Below are 17,803 nucleotides of genomic sequence, written 5' to 3' on the forward strand. Positions count from 1 at the left end.
CATATTAAAATAGTTGATAAATAGATTACCATTTGCTCTAAGAGAGTCAGATCTTGGATGTCTTCAATAGTCGGCTGATGATTAGGTTCCCCTACACTGCTACGCCGTCTTTCAGGGACGAACGGCTGATCGGTGCTGGTTCTACGAAGCTCCACTCCGAACTTTCCACTTCCTCGCCTTGTACTTACGACTTCTGAAGTCGTCACTTCCGTCACCGTAGATTTCGGCTGATGTCTTTCAGGAGATTTATTCGATACCACTGATGTTTTTGTGGTCTTCACATTCCTGGATGAATGTTCTCGATCGAAAGCATTCTTCTGTGTATGTACATTTTCAACGTGTTTATCAGTTGTCTCCTTGAAAGATTTAGTTGTGACACTTTTATCTCTGGTAACGTCTCGTTCCAAGCTTCCTTTCGGATGATTACCAGGTCTGTTGTAGGTTCCATTAGAGTATTGAATCTTGGAAGCATTTACATTTGGAGCAATGTCGATTTCGCTTTCGCTTTCAGTGCAGACCGATGAAGTATCAATTTCACGCTTCGGAACAACATCAGGAACTGATTCTAAAGTCGGAGACTTCTTGTACACTCCGATATCAGTCAATTTTGTTCCTTTACCATAATGTATTTCAGCCGGCTGCGTCCCAGCTTTAGGAGTGGCAATATTCTCAAAGAGTGCCTTAGCTTTCTTGACAGCTTCACTACTTCTAAGAGTGGTGATCGGTCTGGTGTTACTGGGAGTTTTTTCAGGAGTTTTGTAGCTGCTCTTATCGTGCGGCAATGTATGCTTATCTTGTGGTTTATGAGCATTCTTCTCCGGCTTTGTTTGTTTACCTACATTCGGGTGAGGTTTTTGACTTCCCCTGTCCGGTGAAGTATGCGGTTTTTTAGAACCTCTATCTGGAGACGATGAATGTTTATCTGGAGTCGATGGATACTTTTGTGTACCATGCTCAGGAGTTGGTTCGTAACAAGTGTATCGTTTTTGATCATTTCTCTCCGGAGTTGATTGCCTATTCTGTGAATGAGGCCTCTGAGTATCCCTATCAGGAGTGGGTTGCCTGTTTTGAGAGTGAGGTTTTTGAATTTCTCTCTCAGGTGTATGTTGTTTATCTTTAGGAATAGACCTCTCGGGTGTGGACTGTCTTCTAACATCAACATATTTATTCTCCACAGTTGCTTTCTTAGCTTGAGAAGATACAGTCTCTCTCTGTACATTTAATTGAACATCGTAAGTTGTATTTTCGAATTGTTCATATTTATTTTTAACATCGTCGATCATACGAGACGCCTTTGACACTAACCCCGGTGAACTACCATCGGTGGCTATCAATTTTTCAGCGGTATTGATGAATTTGTTAACTTTATCGGACACACTGAGAAGGCATTCGTCAGTTCTCATTTCATCGTCGACCGTTGTTAAATCTGGTCTTCCTACTTTAGGAGCCGGTGATGTCAATCGAATGGGTTCGGTGATCTTTTCAGCCTCAGTCAAGAAACGAGACACTTTATCGTTGACACTCAACGAAGACTGATCATTTTCAAGACCGGTATTAATTTCCTGTCTTATAAAATCTCTTGAAATATCAGTTTTCTTTTTGGTATCGGAGACATTTTTAAACTTCGATACCTTATCTGAAACACTCAAAAGGCAATCGTCTGATTTTAATTCTTCTTCGACTTCGTCCGAAACCGTCTTTTTAAATGGTTTCTTGCGAGCGTCAGGGCTCACTTTTACGTCCTTGGATTTCTTAGCGGTGCTGGTAAACTTGGACACCTTTTCGTTGACGCTCAAAAGGCAGTCATCATCTTCCGACTTATTCGAGTCGACAAGTTCGATCTCTTCATCAGATATCTCGATGATCTTCCTGTCGGATAAGTCAGTATCGGATTCTGATATAATTTCGCGTATTGTTTTCTTCTTATACTGGTACTCGTCCGGCTCAGTGACTTTATCAGGGAAGCGAGGTTTGCCAACATCTCCAGGGTATCCGGCTGGCATCGGGCAGATTCTATCAGGGGACGTTTCCCTGGAAGATTTTGCTTGCTGAATATCAATCAGGACGTCTTCAGTTTTTTTATCGCCGAGTAAAACTGGCTTTCCTTTTGTGCTCTTGCTCGTGACTTGTGATCTAGTCGTTGTCGTTGTTTTAACTGTCGTTGTGTTGAATTTATTTGTTGTCGTAACATTTGACGTTTTATTCAAATTAGTACCGTAAACATTTACGTTTCTTGTCACATTTCTTGAAACATTAATTTCCGGCTTCGACTTGACTCGAACGGGAGCAGTTTTTGTGCTTTTCATGGTAATATCACTGGTCGTCCTTGTGATCTTGGTATCGGCGACATGGCTTGGGAACTTATCCTTCGGTGTTGTAGACCTGGTCATTTTAGCAGGAACAGTTTCAGGATGCTTATGATCATCCGGGGTCCTCCTTCTGAGCTCAATAGACTTCCTCCTTGGACGAGTTCGGTCATGTTCATCCTCGGAATCTGTATCCTTGTCGAATCTTTTCTCTTTAATGATTTTACCAGTTACATAATTAGTGGTTGTAATTTTTTCTGTAGTTATGTTTCTAGCATTGTTCACCTTCCTGGATGCAACATTAGATGTGTAAGAAGTCTCTCTCTTTTTTGTGACATCTTCATTCTTCTTCTTATCATTTTTGAAGATATCGTACTTTTGAGTCGTCAGAATTGTTCTGGTCGGCTCATATTTCTTTTGAACGGGCGTGCTGGGCTTGTTGAGATTGTCTCTGTAAGTATTTGACCTCTTGTCATTTGGACAAGGTTTTCCGGAAGGAGATTTTTCTGGAGAAACCTTCGTAAGCTTTGAAGGTGTTTTAACAGCTGACGGAATATGGCTGGGTGAATATTTTTCAGGAGATTTCTTTTGCGGTGCAGACAATTTCTTCACCGGAGAAGGAGACCTAATGTGAATGTTATCAGATGGAACCCTTTTAGGTGATTGATATCTCGGAGTGCCTCTATCGGGACTCTTTTGACTGGGAGAAGCATGTCTAGGATGAGTTTTGGTGACTGATTTATCCATAACATCTTTTTTCGTAGTAATCGTGGTTTTATTTGTGACTGTAGTATTTTGCTGTATTCTATCAGAACGATCTCGTCTCGGTGATCTGTCTTCATCGTCAGGCGAATAACTCCTCCTTGGACTGAATTCCCGATTGACATCAGTTGTGGTATTTTTAACAGAAGTCTTTCTCGTGAGGGTTGTCGAATCGATATCGGTGGTTTTATTATTGGGCTCGGCGATAATTTTTGATGGAGTTTTTTCAGGGGATCGAGTTCTAGGAGAATCGATCGGGGCCCGTTCTGGAGTTTTTTCAGGGGACCGAGTTCTAGGTGAATCGATCGGGGCCCGTTCAGGAGTTTTACGATGGGACACGTTATCAAACTCGCCTTTAGGAGGTGAAGGACTTTTCTGATGGGGAGAAACATAACGAATACGTGTCACATGTGCCATTTCTTCTTCGATAAATCTTGTATTGTGGTTCTGTTTATCTGTTAAATTCAAATGATCATCGACAAGTTCCAACTTGTTATTGTCAACGGGACGCACGCGACCGCTTTCATCGACGCTAATATATTCTGCATCCACCAAGTTCCTGTATTGGTTATCAGTGTTCTTCTTCAACGAAGATTTACGAGGGGTCGGGTTATTTGGATCGACCAATTCGGCAGACTTAACGTTGACTCCGAGTTCTCTTTCAGGGCTAGAGTAAGGAGAGCCGGTTCCGGAAGCGGACGGAGATTTAGCTGGAGCTTTATCACTCGGTAAAATCCCCAAAATCTCCGACAAGTTCTTCTCGGCTCCCTCGACCAGGGTCTTCTTATCGGGCATGCCGAGTATCTTGCGACACCTCTCTTCGTAAGTCTCGCTTCTCACAAATGGGGGTTTTTCTTTCGGTTTCACTTGTGACTTATCAGGATTGTCTTTTTTGGCTGGGGAAGAATCTGACGGCTTGGGGTCTCTGTCTGGAGTCGTATGGAATGTTTTCGGACGCATTTCATCAGGCGAAGGTCTATCATCAACAATGGAAGACTTTTTCAGTGAACTCTTTCTTTTAGTATTTGTGACATCAGTGATATTGTTCTGGGTCCTTTTCAGGATGGATGATACTGTTTCTTTTTGATATGTATCTGATCTATCAGTTGAGACAGACAAATTTTCTTTGGAGACATTCAGAGGTCCCTCTGGACGGCGACGGAAATCTACATCATCATTTGTACTCAACTCGATTTCATTATCGTCAAGGTTCGTCACGAGATGGCTGTTCTTGCTCGTGATGAATTCGATCTCGCTGACAGAAGTGGTAGGCGAACTGTCCCTGCTTCTTATGTGAGGTCTGTCTGTGGGTCGCTTACGACCCGGACTCGAAGAATCACGTGTTGGATAATCAGACGTGGGCTTGCCGTTATCATCAGAGGGATAACTGCGCGTTGGGGAACTCCTCGAGGGAACATTTGAAGTCGTTTTGTGTGTTGTAACAGTGGTCGTCTGTTTTGTGGTAGTAACAGACGGAGCGTTTCGAGTGGGGCTCACAGAAGGATGTCGATTGGTTGGCGCTTTAGTAGGAGAAGACCTGGTAGGACTTGCGGATGGTGAATTATGCGACGGACTCGACGGGTATCGCCCGGGTAAAGTTTTCGTGGGACTTCCTCGAGTCGGACTCATTGAGGGAGAGCTTCGAGTTGGGCTCGTGCCAGGATACCGATTATTTGGAGTGCGAGTCGGGCTTGTACCGGTATACCGATTACTTGGAGTGCGGGTCGGGCTTGTACCAGGATGCCGATCACTTGGAGTGCGGGTCGGGCTCGTACCGGGATACCGATCGCTTGGAGTGCGGGTAGGGCTTGTGGACGGTGATCCACGCGTCGGGCTTGTAGCGGGATAACGGTTCGAAGGTGTGTATCCACGTGTTGGGCTGGTTCCCGGTTGAGTTTTATTGTATCTTCGCGTAGGGCTCACCGAAGGCGAAGCACGCGTTGGACTGGTTGATGGATAATGGTCAGTCGGAGTACCTCTTGAAGGACTTGTAGATGGTGGACAACGAGTGGGGCTCGCTGAGGTGTACCGATTCGGAGTGACATCCGTAGGCGCTGACGGTTTACCAGCCGCCGGGATGTAGGCAGTACGCGTAGGGCTGGACGACGGGTAACCTCGCGTTGGACTCTTTGGAGGAGAATACCTCGTGGGACTCGTCGATGATGGAATACGTGACGGACTCGTTCGAGGATCACTTCTGACTGGTGAAGTTGACTGATGAGGCCTCGTAGGACTCTTGGAAGGTGAATACCGTGTTGGACTCGTAGACGGAGAACCGCCGGCAGGATGCTTCCTGGTGTAAGTATTTTGCACCGTTGAATTGGTGAAACGGTTCACTGTGGTATGGTCAGTGGTGTATCTGGTTGGTGACGTATTTCTCTGAGGAGATCTCTCATGCGGCTTATTAGAACTGTATCTAGTGGGAGACTTATCAGGACTCTTGGTCGGTGATCGATTCCTTGTCGTATACGGTTCTGTCCTTCTAGTAGTCACAGTCGTGTGTCTCTCAGAAGAAACCCGACGGGTGTCATTTGTTGGTTTTTTTGGACTTTGCGATCTGTCCTCTCGTTTTCTCTGATAATCTTGAGGCCTCTTGTCTGGACTGATACTGCTTCGCAATGAAGACGTACTGGTCTTCAAACTCCTGGACGGAGAGCCTCCTCGGAGTGAACTATCAGGACTCGCCCTTAGCGAAGAAGCCCAATAGTTGTGAGTGGGGCTCAAGTTTTCGCTGACTTTCTTGCTGGTGTAATCGGTTTGATAAGTCGTGACGTATTCTCCTGAAGTGGGTTTTGTGAAAGAGCTCTCGTTTGAAGGCCTACCTGCGGCAGGTTTCTGGTTATCTGGCGTGTATTCTTTACGAGGATATGTCGAGACCGGAGTCTTTTCTCTTGGTTTGTCTGTCACCGGAGTTGGATATTCAGTTTCCAATACTCTCCTGTCTACATGTCTAATATCATCCACTGGCCTAACATTTGTATCAGTCGGACGCTCTTTAGTAATCGGAATATTCTTTTCATCCGTGTATTTATTGTCAGATGTCACTGATCTGATTTCATTATTGACAACCGTTTCGATATTTTTAGTCGTTCTCGATTGTTGATTGACATTTCTTCTCGTATCTGAATAATCTTCAGTTGTAACATCGATGACGTTGTCTTTTGTAGATGGACGATTCTTTTGACTGTCAATTGGACGTCTATCTGTCGGTATTATTTCAACAGTATCATTTCCTACAGTGCGTCTGTCGACAGTAGTTGTTCCTTCGATAACGTTTTTTGTTACAACAGTTTTGCCTTGTCTATCATCTATGACATTGCGGGAATCGGTACGTTTATTTTGATTATCAATAAAACGTCCATCATCCGTGACTTCGGTAACATCGCTAGAAACAATACGCTTATTTTGGTTGTCTACGAAACGTTTATTGTCAGATGTGATGACTTCAACAACGTTTCTGGTTGTAGAATGATCATTTTGATTGTGAACGGAACGTTTATCATCAGTTGTAACCTCAGTTATATTCGTAGAAGTAATACGTTGATTTTGATTGTTAACATTACGACGATCTGTAACATTGTCATTAATAATTTCAATATTTTCAGTATCAATTCTTTTGATATTATTAGATTTATTGTCTCTGATATCTCTCTGGTCTTTTGTTGTCATAGATCTATCAATATTTTCGGTTACACTTCTTTCAGTAACCTTATCTGACATCAATTTCGTATCTTCGACTCTGCCAGTGACGTGTCTATTTGAAAACTTATCACTGGTAGACGATGTTTTATTATCGGAGTCGAAACGGTTTGTGGTACGCCTGCCGGCTTCAGCTACAAATGATCCTTTTGACTGCCGGCTTGTGCTGGTAATCCTTGTCCCGTCCGGTAGTTCTCTAGTCTCCGTTACGATTTTTGTGAACTCGTCAGGGTGGTCAATTTTGCGAGAAATCAGTTCACCTTGCCCGGCAAAGTCTTTTACATTTTCAGCTGTGACAACAGTATTTCTCACGTTAGTTTCTCGCGTCACATTTTGACGTGTGTTTTGACTTGTGGATCTGTTGCTGAAGTCATCGTTTCTTTCCCGGTTGATGAAAGAGACGTTTTCATTTGAATCGGTATTTCTCGATATGACGTTACTAGAATTGTTATCATCATTTCTGGTACGTCTAATATCTGATGACGTGTTCACAGGAGAGTCTTCGATCGGTCTGAAATTGTTGGTATCTTGACTGGAATCATAATGCTGTGATGTCGTCGAATACGAGGACTGATTTGTTGATTGCGTCGACGATTTCGATGTAACACTGCTTCCGTCGTCGGTTTTGGAAGACGAATGTTCTTGTGCAGCTTCATTGTGGCTACGCCTGGCGCTGAAGTGCTTTCCGCTGTCATCTTCATACTGTGTCACAGATTTCTGATCATCTTTGATGGCTGCAAAGTTGGCCTTGCCTCCATCAATTGGTTTTTCTCCGGAAGTGTGAGCGACTGTCCTCTGAGAGTGAGTTCTTCCATCGTCACTAATCTCCTTGGCTGATGTCACTGCCCATCCGGCGTTTGTGTTATCAATGTCTGAAATAATATATAATATTGTACTTTAATGAAAGGCAGTTTTATACTTAATACTATAGATAGGGGTCCTCCATTCTAGTATAGCCTAGAAATTGAAATTAAAAGAAGAGAGTTGTGCTAGGTAACAAAAATGTCGCTTCGGTCTAATGAAGGTTCTAAGGCATGGTTTCCCAAACTATGGGTCGCGACCCACCAGTGGATCGCGAGCGAATATTGAGTGGGCCCTCGCCACTGTATACATGAACTATAAAAAATAATAATAATAAAATAATACTTTTATTATTGAAAACCAAGTGCAGCCTAAGATGAACGTACTGTCTGAAATTTCCAGTCATTTATCACTGTTAATAAATAACTTTGACGACTATTTTGGGGAAGAGATGAAAAAGTTTGATTCGTTGCGTTGGTTTTGTAACCCATTTCAAGACGACTTACCAACTAGTATGTCAACAAAAGGAAGTGAAGAACTCATTGATTTATCAGAAGATACGTCACTGAAAAATAGTTTTAATCGTAAACAGTTAACAAAATTCTGGCTCTCAGTTGCTGATAATTATCCTTGCCTGTTCGATGAAGCTATGAAAGTCCTCCTCCTCTTTACTACCTCATATCTATGTGAGGTCGGATTTTCGGCTATGGTTAACATTAAAACTAAATACCGAAATAAATTGGATATATCAAACTCACTGCGATTAAAAGTAACTAAAGTTGAAGTTGATGCTAAAACTGTAATGAAGAAAAATAAGAAACAAATACATCCTTCCCATTGAAATAACTTTATAAAAAAACCTTGCAGGTGTAGGTATTTAAGTAATATTTTTTTTTATTTAAGTTGTGTTTCTTATTTCAACAGTCTTTCATTCATATTGGTAACACTTATAAAAAATATATTTTTTATTTCAATTAGAACAAATAAGACAGCATTAAGTAGTTAGACTTTATTGTTAGGCATTAGACTCGCCACTAGGGAATCTGAGCATTACCAATATGTATGCCCTCTTTTCTCTAAGACAGCTAAGAGGTGGGTCCCAAGATTGGAAATTTTTGTTAGATGGTCGGAGCCCAGTCAACTTTGGGAACCACTGTTCTAAGGCATAGAACCGACACTTGAAATGCATCTTGTACAAAACACTAATAAAACCAGTTCTCAAGTATGGCTTGGAAACCTGGTGCAAAAACATTGAGTATTGGGTTCATTTGAGTAGAGCATGTATCTTTGGACCCATCGATGACACACAGTTGCGGTTGAGACGGAGATACAAGTACGAGTTGTACGCTTCGTCTGGGAACACATTGACTTCAAATCAGGCCGCCTTAAATGGCTGGTCTATATACCAGCAGCGAGGGGTGGAAGTAGGCTGTTTTGCACACTTTTTCAGTAATACTTATTTGTTTTAATTGAATTAAGAATGCAATATATAACAGATGGTGTTGGTTAGTTTTTTGAAATTAATTAAGCCCTGCCTAAACCAAACCACAATCGAAAAAAAATATTCTTCTAGCTAAAAATGAATATTTATTGCCTATTACCCACTGTGGCTTGGATTAGGCAGGGTTTAATTGAATTTTAACAAACCCTATTTACACATTGTAGTCTTTGAAAACAAATACGTTTGATTGACAAAGTTTGTCTGCTATTTACGTCGGATCTTAACAGCCGACCTTCACCGTTCACCAATGCCATATACACAGAAAGGATGAGTCACGCATGAAACATACGTGCAGAAAGCCGGAAGGCAAACAAAGACCTGGTTGACCTCAAACAAGATAGAGGGATAGTGTCGAGTTGGATTTAAAAACTTTGGGCATCCTAAACTGGGGGAAGCGGTTTTGAACAGACCTGAATGTGGGCAGATGCTGAAGGGAACCATGACCCAACGGGGGTAGCAGCGCCAGTAAGAACTGTGTAACCTATTTTTCCATGGTAAAAATGACTGTAAAACAGTATTGAAAAGACTTCTGGGGGATAGATGGGGTTGTTGAAAGTTATTTCTAGGTAATAATGTCAGCGATTCCCAACAGTATTTTAACATATCTAGAATTGAGGCGTCTAATTCCAAAAAGCAACACTCCAAGTCCACATTTGGTCAAAATCGAGAAAAAAATACGCACGTATTCTTTGTATAATTTTACACAATATGTTTTGATCTATAAATTCCAAAACGCGGCATAACCCTACGAAAAAAAATATTTTAATTCTCAATTTATTATAAAAGTCCGTGTTTCATATTATTTAAAGCTTGGTTGATTTCGCGCGTGTTTAAGTCAACCAATAAGGGAACGTTCAATATTGAAAAGTGCGTCTCCCATGCTGTAGCATCTGGTAAACTCATGACAGTGCCACGGAAATATGTGCCTTATGCGGAGTAAATTAAAAAGTGAGGTACAAATAGCGATACGTCCAATTTTATTTTGCCTAAATTTATTGCATTTAAGAGTTTATCGGCTGAAACAAATTGCCATTTGGCTCTAATTTCGACATAGAATACAACAGAAAAAATAATCTCACGTTAAAACAAATAATTGAAGCTTGAAACATAAAAACGTTGTTTCCCGAAAATATTCAATTGTGGAGTTGTCGCTTTTAGTAATTAGACGCCTCATATCTAGAATTATTTTAATTTCTTTTATTTTTGGGGGTAAAAGGGGGTATAAAGTAAAAAAGTGAAATTTCATTGTCAAAATGTACCATAAGAAAAACAAATCATATTAAATTAACTACTCTGCTTGATACTATGGTTTAATATTCAACATAATAATTGACAGTTAATTACCTTGCATCTTATAGTTGTAGTCTCTGGTAGGAGACTCGGAGTCACGGATCTCCTTACTCTTGAGAGACTGGAAGCATTGGTCGGCGAACGAGTCAGAGTGTGGGGCCCTTCTGGAGCCTCCTTTGGCGTCATCAGGCGGTCCTCCTACTGCTTTAGACCCCGCCCCTGCTCCCTCTCCAGCAGAGTACAGATCCCGTAGCCTGTCTTCTCGCAGCCGGTACATGTGGGCTCGGATCTCTTTCTTCTTGCCAAAGTCTTCGGTTTGCTGCCACTGTACACAACACACATTATTGTATCGATTTAATTAATGCTAATTAATTGTAAAGTCTACCTAGATCAGCGTTATTCAACCTTCTCTGTTGGGGGTACCCTACAAGAATCTCAGGTAGTTACTAAGATACTAACACTCCCTTTTTATGACGGCTACCATATGTACGCATTCCAAGCTCCGCTGTTGCTCATAAATTCGATTTGCCACACATTTTAGCTATACAATGCGTAGCCCGGATTGATCCATAGAGTTCACACCCCGTTTGAATAGTGTTTTTCAGATTCAGTAATAATTTTCCTTCCAGGTGCAAGATTAAGACATGTCCTTATCGATACTTTTCTCCCATTCACGCCTAGTGGCGAAGGGTCGAGGTAGGCTGTTACGATTTGACATAAATAGTTTACACTAAACTTTGTCAGTCATACGTATTTATTTTCATTGAACTAAGACTACATGTGGGTTTTAAAATTCATTTAAACCCTGCGTAACCAAGCCATTGTAGATAATAGTTAAAAAATATGTCTATCAATAAAATATCCAAAATTATGTCATTAAATCATACATAGTTTTAGATATTTTTTAGATCGAAGAATATTATTTATCGATTATGGTTTGGTTGGCAGGGCCAAATGAATTTGAAAAAAACTAACCAACTCCATCTGCAATATGTATCCTTAATTCAACGGAAACAAAAATAAGTATTACTGAAAAAGTGTGCACTATTTTTGTCAGATCGCCCACAGCAAACCTATCTAAACTCTTATGGTTTGGTTAGGAAGGGTTTAATTGAATTTTAAAAATTAACCAGCTCCGTCTGCAATTTGTATTCTTATTTCAATTAAAACAAATAAGTATGAGTGACAAAGTATAATGTGCACTATTTATGTCGGTTCTCAAAAGCCTACCTCCAATCTTCACCACTGTTATAAAGTCCAAACTATTTTAAAGCGTGCCAGTCAGCAAGACTTTCTTTTAATAAAACTATATTTATTTATATATAATAATGAAATATCAAGTCATTTCAAATATAAATGATTGACATACTTATTTATTATTTTATACAGCCGCCATAAAATACAATAAATAAATCAATAAAGTGAATTTTATATTGTATCTTACTGACATCTATCAATACGTAATAATAGTTATAGGCAGAAAACTGCAATATTTTATATAAAGAAGCAAAAAGCTTCTTGCCTTGCCACTAGATGCTACTAATTTAGATCCATGGCTATAATAATTAGGTATTCTTACTTTGGCTGCAAATTTAAATATGGAATTGTAAATAAATTCTAAATAACTATTTTAAAATTTCTGTAAATTAGGTATTGTATAAACCGAAATGTGTGACGATTTGGTTTTATTATCTATCTATCGCATGCAGGGAGCATCCAGATGGGTGTCGTCATAAAAGGGGGTGTTAGTACCTATCACGTTTTAATGTTTTAGTTTATGGACCTCACAATATCAATCAAATAATATAGGACCCTGGAATTACCTTCAATACCACCGATAACAACATAACCACTTTAGAACCATCTAGATATCAAGCTCTTACACTAGATGTGAATAAATTAGGATGGCATATATTAGGAATACATATGCTGTCCCTCTTTGACATTTCTATTATGCATTGGCCAACAGAATTTCTACGTGGTATATAATATGAAAATTTGTCAATACGATGTAACATTATACAAGCGTCAGTGACATTTTAATTTTAACATATTTAACCGTATCTAACTGTGGTAGTTGCCAATACAGTAACCAGTGTGGACGCCAAATACTTAGTTTGTGATCCTAACAAATAATTATTTCGCATTTACGGTTGGTTACAGTATCTGGAACGGTTACAGTTACAGCTCGCTAATGAGTATACCCGGCTTTATATTTGTAGTATTCCAGTATTCTCATAATGACGAGGAAAACTGAATTTGTAGTAAAACTACGTGATTGACTGATTTATGAATGTCAAAACATTAAAAGACTGAGACAGCATGTCTAATTTGGGTATCTGACTTCTTACAGTGGATAGATATTAAAATTGAAGTATTGTTACCATTCTGCGCAGCACGTCCTCGTCTTGGATGAGCGAGACATCGCCCTCCGACATCTTGGGGCCTCTGAAACAATCGCAAAGTCAAAAAATTAGATAATAATAATATCAGCAATAGATACCTAATCATATTAGTGAACATACATAATTCTGAAAACACTCATGAGAAAATAATATAGCCAATAGAAAAAAATTGTTTTCGAAAAAAGTATGATACCCGGCAGGAATTGAACCTGCGTCTCTTGGGTATACAATAATTAGAATGGTACATTTTTAAATCTTGTGAATTATTCGTTGAATAAAAGAAATAGTTAATTGTAACTCAATTTGGAGAGCGCTTATGAGCAGGTATTAAAAAGGTCAATAGTTAAAATTTGTCACAATTAAGCATGGCAGTCGTACTAGACGTATAGTGGTAATGTACAGGGCGCGATACCCAAGAGACGCAGGTTCGATCCTGCCGGGTGTCGAAAAAGATTTTTTCTATTGGCTATAATTTTCGCATGAGTGTTTTCAGATTTATGTATGTTCAATAATTATAATGGTAAGGTATCCTCCACGTAACTTTGCAATTGTACACAGTGACAAAATTTGTGTGTAATATGCACTGCGTATTAGTGTATTAGTAAATGCCAGGCGCCTGATTGGCTGATTTCATCAAATAATTCAATAAAATCTATTCCAAATCGTAAGGTTACGTGGAGAGTTAGTATAAATTCTTAAATCTTGTAAATTATTCGTTGAATAAAAGAAATAGTTAATTGATCATTTTTTTTACTAAGCTATTAAGGTGAAGCCTTTACTGAGCCCTTTTTAAAGAGGCACCTAGCGGAAAAAGACGAAGCTTGCGATTTGAGACATTTTTTTTGATAATATACAATTTCAAATGTATTAATTAATAAATATGTATCTGAAAACATTAACAAGATTTATTTTTTTATTTTAAGTCAAAGATAAACCTACAATTTAAGAAAAATGTTATAAAATGTGAATTTTGTTTACGTCCCCGTCTTATTATAACTATATTTTTATGGTCATATTTATTATTAAAATTTAGCTTATTAAGTTTTCAATTTTTATTCGGAGAGATTTTTGACTAATTCATAGTTTTAATATTTTTTTATATTAATTTTAAAAAACATCGATTTTATAAAAATATACACGTGCATAACTTGAAATTCTTTTCATCGATGATAACCCAGAATACATTTTGTATCAAAATACACTTTACAATTAGGTAGATACACATCGTTTACCACCTCAAACAGACACTCTTTGCCACGGATATATTAAATAATGTCTAACCATTATTGTTGACATTAAACAGAATTCTGATATCGATCTATATCGCCTAATTCGTAAAAACCATTCAAATAACAACTCTAATAAAATGACCCGGAACACACAATATTGTGCAAATTTATAATGTCAAACGGTGACATAGTTTTTAATTTATACTTTTTTTATTGTTTTATGGCCTAAAAATTATAATAACAGGATATTGGCGATATAGTTAAAGAAACCTGCTCTTGGATAATATAGTAATTAATGCTGTTTTATTGCAAACGTGTTTGGTATCTACTTAATTAGTAAATAAAATTATGTGTTTATTGTTTTTCGTTAAGTGTCTTCTCTGACACGTATGCACAGATCTTTTGAAAAGAATTAAGAATCTTATGGATAGTTATGTTAGTCGTGAAAAATTTGTTAAAAATCTACCCATAATTATGTATTATTTATGTAAAAAAAACGATATATGTGATTAGTGAATCTGTTACTAAGTACAGTAGGTACCCCGTATTACCCAATAATACCCTGTTTACACGTGCATGGATTTACTGCTTACAATACGTATTATCGCGGCCATAACATAGTCAAAAAAATCAAGTGTAAACACACATTGAACGCATGAATCAAAGAAGTTTAGAAACTTCCGCGATAATCGGATTAGGGAATCCAATCCCGAGCCAAAATTCTGATCCCGGGATTTCGGGATTACAATTTGACAATCCCGGGATTGGGATTTTTTTCCATTGTTAATATAAAATTTTTATATTTACAAATAACATTGATAAAATCGGTCAAAAATAAATCTAGTATAATTTATACTATTTAAGACATTTATTGTTAATATTGTATACGTTAAATCTTGGAAATACACAAGTTTAATGGAGTAAATAATATTGTAATATAAATAATAATGTGAATTTAATATGAAATTGTTATTTCTGATAGTAAAGACATAATGAATAGATCAGCGAGATTTAAAATAGTAAAGCAAATAATCATGGCGTACTTATGGCCTTTCCGCTTCATAAATCTAATTAGTCAGCCAAATATGAAACTGCCGTAAAACGTATGATATCATGGTGGAATTACTTTGTTAAAAGTGCGAAGCATTGTTTTTTTACCAATCTTTCTCATTTTTAATAATCTATGTGAAAGAATAAAATAAATCGGCAACGTACACATCAAACTTCATTCAAACTCAGTTTATTTCTAATGTAGCTATTTTGTATTAAAAGAATTTTTTTCTGTTATATTTTCCATAAAAATTGATAAAAAAATCAATCCCGAAATCCCGGGATTATGTTTATCAATCCCGGGATTCATAGGTATCGAAAATAGCTCGTGATCCCGGGATTGGATTCCCTAAATCAGATCGTGCAATATTTCCGCGTGCGCAGTAGAACGATAGTAGCGAACCTGCCAATAAGAAAACGAATTACACCGCGCAGAGACTAATTTTGAGGTTAACCGATTTTTACGACTGTAAAATAGTATCAAACAATGATAACATGCCGTCTCGTTTACTCTTGAAGAATAAAATTGGCGAGACAGTCAGCACTGCTATGTGTAAACAGTTATTATCGCGATAGTTTAAAATATACACTACACATTGGTGCAAGTAAATCCATGCACGTGTACAGGCGTTATGATGCTGATAAAAATACTCGGTTTCAAAACATTACAGAACTTTGTAAAATTATGTATCACCTGATTTTTTATATTGATCATTCATGTAATACAGTTATTATGTTCGCAAATGAAAACACCTTATTATCTATATTATACTCGTATTATGATATTTTCACTTATTATTTTTCTTTGGAATGTTTATATGTTTTCATAGAAGAACATCGCTTCAATGCCCGCATATTTGACCGTTCTATCTAGATGGGCCATATAACAAAAAAATCTAACACACTTTTTTGGAAAATATTTACCTACACATAAAATATCGAGCGCTCCGGTTCGTAAAATTTGCCGTTTCGAGCGCTGCAAAAGACTATATATTCCTGAAAGCTACTCGTATTTTCCAAAATATTAAATTGGTACCTGAAAATATTGCTGTACCTATCTATGTGTATTGTGATTTGTGAACAATTGAAACAAAAATTCCGCCAATGAATGTAATTTCTTCTTTTCTTTCTTTCGACTATGTCTGATCCTAATAGGATTATATGGGCCTCCACAGAGTAGAGGTTTGTATTGACAGATTTTGTTTTTTACAAGAAATGGATGTCAGCCACTTGCTCAACCTATTAGGTCCATACCCTGACACCCACAAATTGAAAAACAATATGTGTACTTGCCAGACCGAGGATTCGAACCTGGGACCCACGGCGTTATAGTCCAACGCTTAAGCTATTGAACTATTATTTTATAATGAATGCAAAATAAAAATAATAGATCATTTGAATGCATGGATTTATTTAGAAATTAAAATTGTTTTTATCATATGGGGCTTGAACCAGCTTCTACGTCACTAAACGCGTCACTGAGTATTAACGAAAAACCCAGGGAACGGCTCTCAAAAAACTTATCATTCGAATTCTTGGCCCTGTATTTGTGTGTACTGGCCCTGACTGACATAATTACGTACGTATTTATTTCCATTTATGTAAAATTTCTCTCGCAAGATGGGCGCCAAGTGAAAACGCATTTATAATATGCCAGCACGGAAAGCAATAATAGTTAGTACTATTTCTTAAAAATTTAATTCGTATGAATGATTGTGTTTCATGCTCTGGTTCGTGTGGGACAACACAATAATAAAATTCTTCACGAGGTTCGCATAGAATTACAGAACATTACTAAATAAGACGATGTTATTTTTAAGTAACTGTGGTCTTAATCATCGGTCACTAGAGTTGGGTTTCGGGAATTCTCGAGAAATTTTAGAGATTTTCCATTCCCTCCATCCTTCCTTCCATCTAGGGAAATCCCGGATCTCGAGAATCTTTTCCCGGGATTCGGGATTTCCTTATTATCAAATATTAATTGAAAAAACGATTTTCTATAAGTATGTAAAAAGTGGACAGAAAACACAAAACGTTCAAAGACTGATCGGGGCATTTAACACAATTAAGCCAACGTCGAATCAAAATGAGCGCAACTTTCGTAACATCAGGGAATTTTGTGTCTCAAAAGCGTACCCGATTGTCAGACGCAGCGATTCACAGTCTGTGTTTTTTAATAAAATCCTATTTTAATAAGTAATGTTTTGACTTATTTTTGTTTTCCTACTTCTATTTTGTTTGTCTTCTTACATGAATTTGAAAAAATCATATTTTTTTGGAATTTGTCTGTTTTTACACTGATTTTAGGATTTATATAGGTTTTTTTAATTTCCCGTTATCTCGAGAATTCTCGAGAATTCAAAATTTCATCATTTCGGGAAATTCCGAATCTCGAGATTGAGATTTTCTATAAAAATTCTAGAAACTATTCTAGAACTCTATCGGTCACAAAAGCCTCGATGACATAGAGCTACTTTACAAGCTGCTTGTCGGCGAATTTACAATCTGCTTGTAAATCCGCCCAGTGTCATCATCAAACTAGCTAACAAGCAGATTGCAAACAATCTACCGAGAAAAGTTGAAAGCCGGGCGTGTGAGCCGATATGCGTCTGCGCAGTAGAGCGATAGTGGCGACCTCTCGGTTAAAAAACGAGCTACTCAATACGTCCTGTCAAAATAGTACCAAAAATGACTGTTTCAACTGGCTAGCTTGTTGGCTTCTGAGCGAGTGGAAAGTTTTGTGCGTCATCATCACAATCG

At 38.1% G+C, this 17,803-nt stretch overlaps 1 protein-coding gene across 2 annotated transcripts in view; it reads right to left on the reverse strand.

Moving 5' to 3' along the window:
• LOC147073597 (uncharacterized) overlaps window positions 1-17,803 on the reverse strand; it is a 155,540-nt gene that overhangs the window by 88,842 nt on the left and 48,895 nt on the right. For both annotated transcript variants that reach the window (XM_085944871.1, XM_085944872.1), the window contains exons 3-5: window positions 12,744-12,807; window positions 10,414-10,684; window positions 30-7,639 (exon numbers count right to left, since the gene is read on the reverse strand). In XM_085944871.1, the coding sequence (XP_085800997.1) occupies window positions 30-7,639; window positions 10,414-10,684; window positions 12,744-12,797 (7,935 nt within the window). In that variant the 5' untranslated portion in view covers window positions 12,798-12,807. The remainder of the gene's footprint in view (window positions 1-29; window positions 7,640-10,413; window positions 10,685-12,743; window positions 12,808-17,803) is intronic.

The sequence above is a fragment of the Rhyacophila brunnea genome, unplaced genomic scaffold, assembly GCF_057557595.1.
Source record: "Rhyacophila brunnea isolate RB1 unplaced genomic scaffold, BYU_Rbru_1.0 scaffold_17, whole genome shotgun sequence".
Taxonomy (NCBI): Eukaryota; Metazoa; Arthropoda; class Insecta; order Trichoptera; family Rhyacophilidae; genus Rhyacophila; species Rhyacophila brunnea.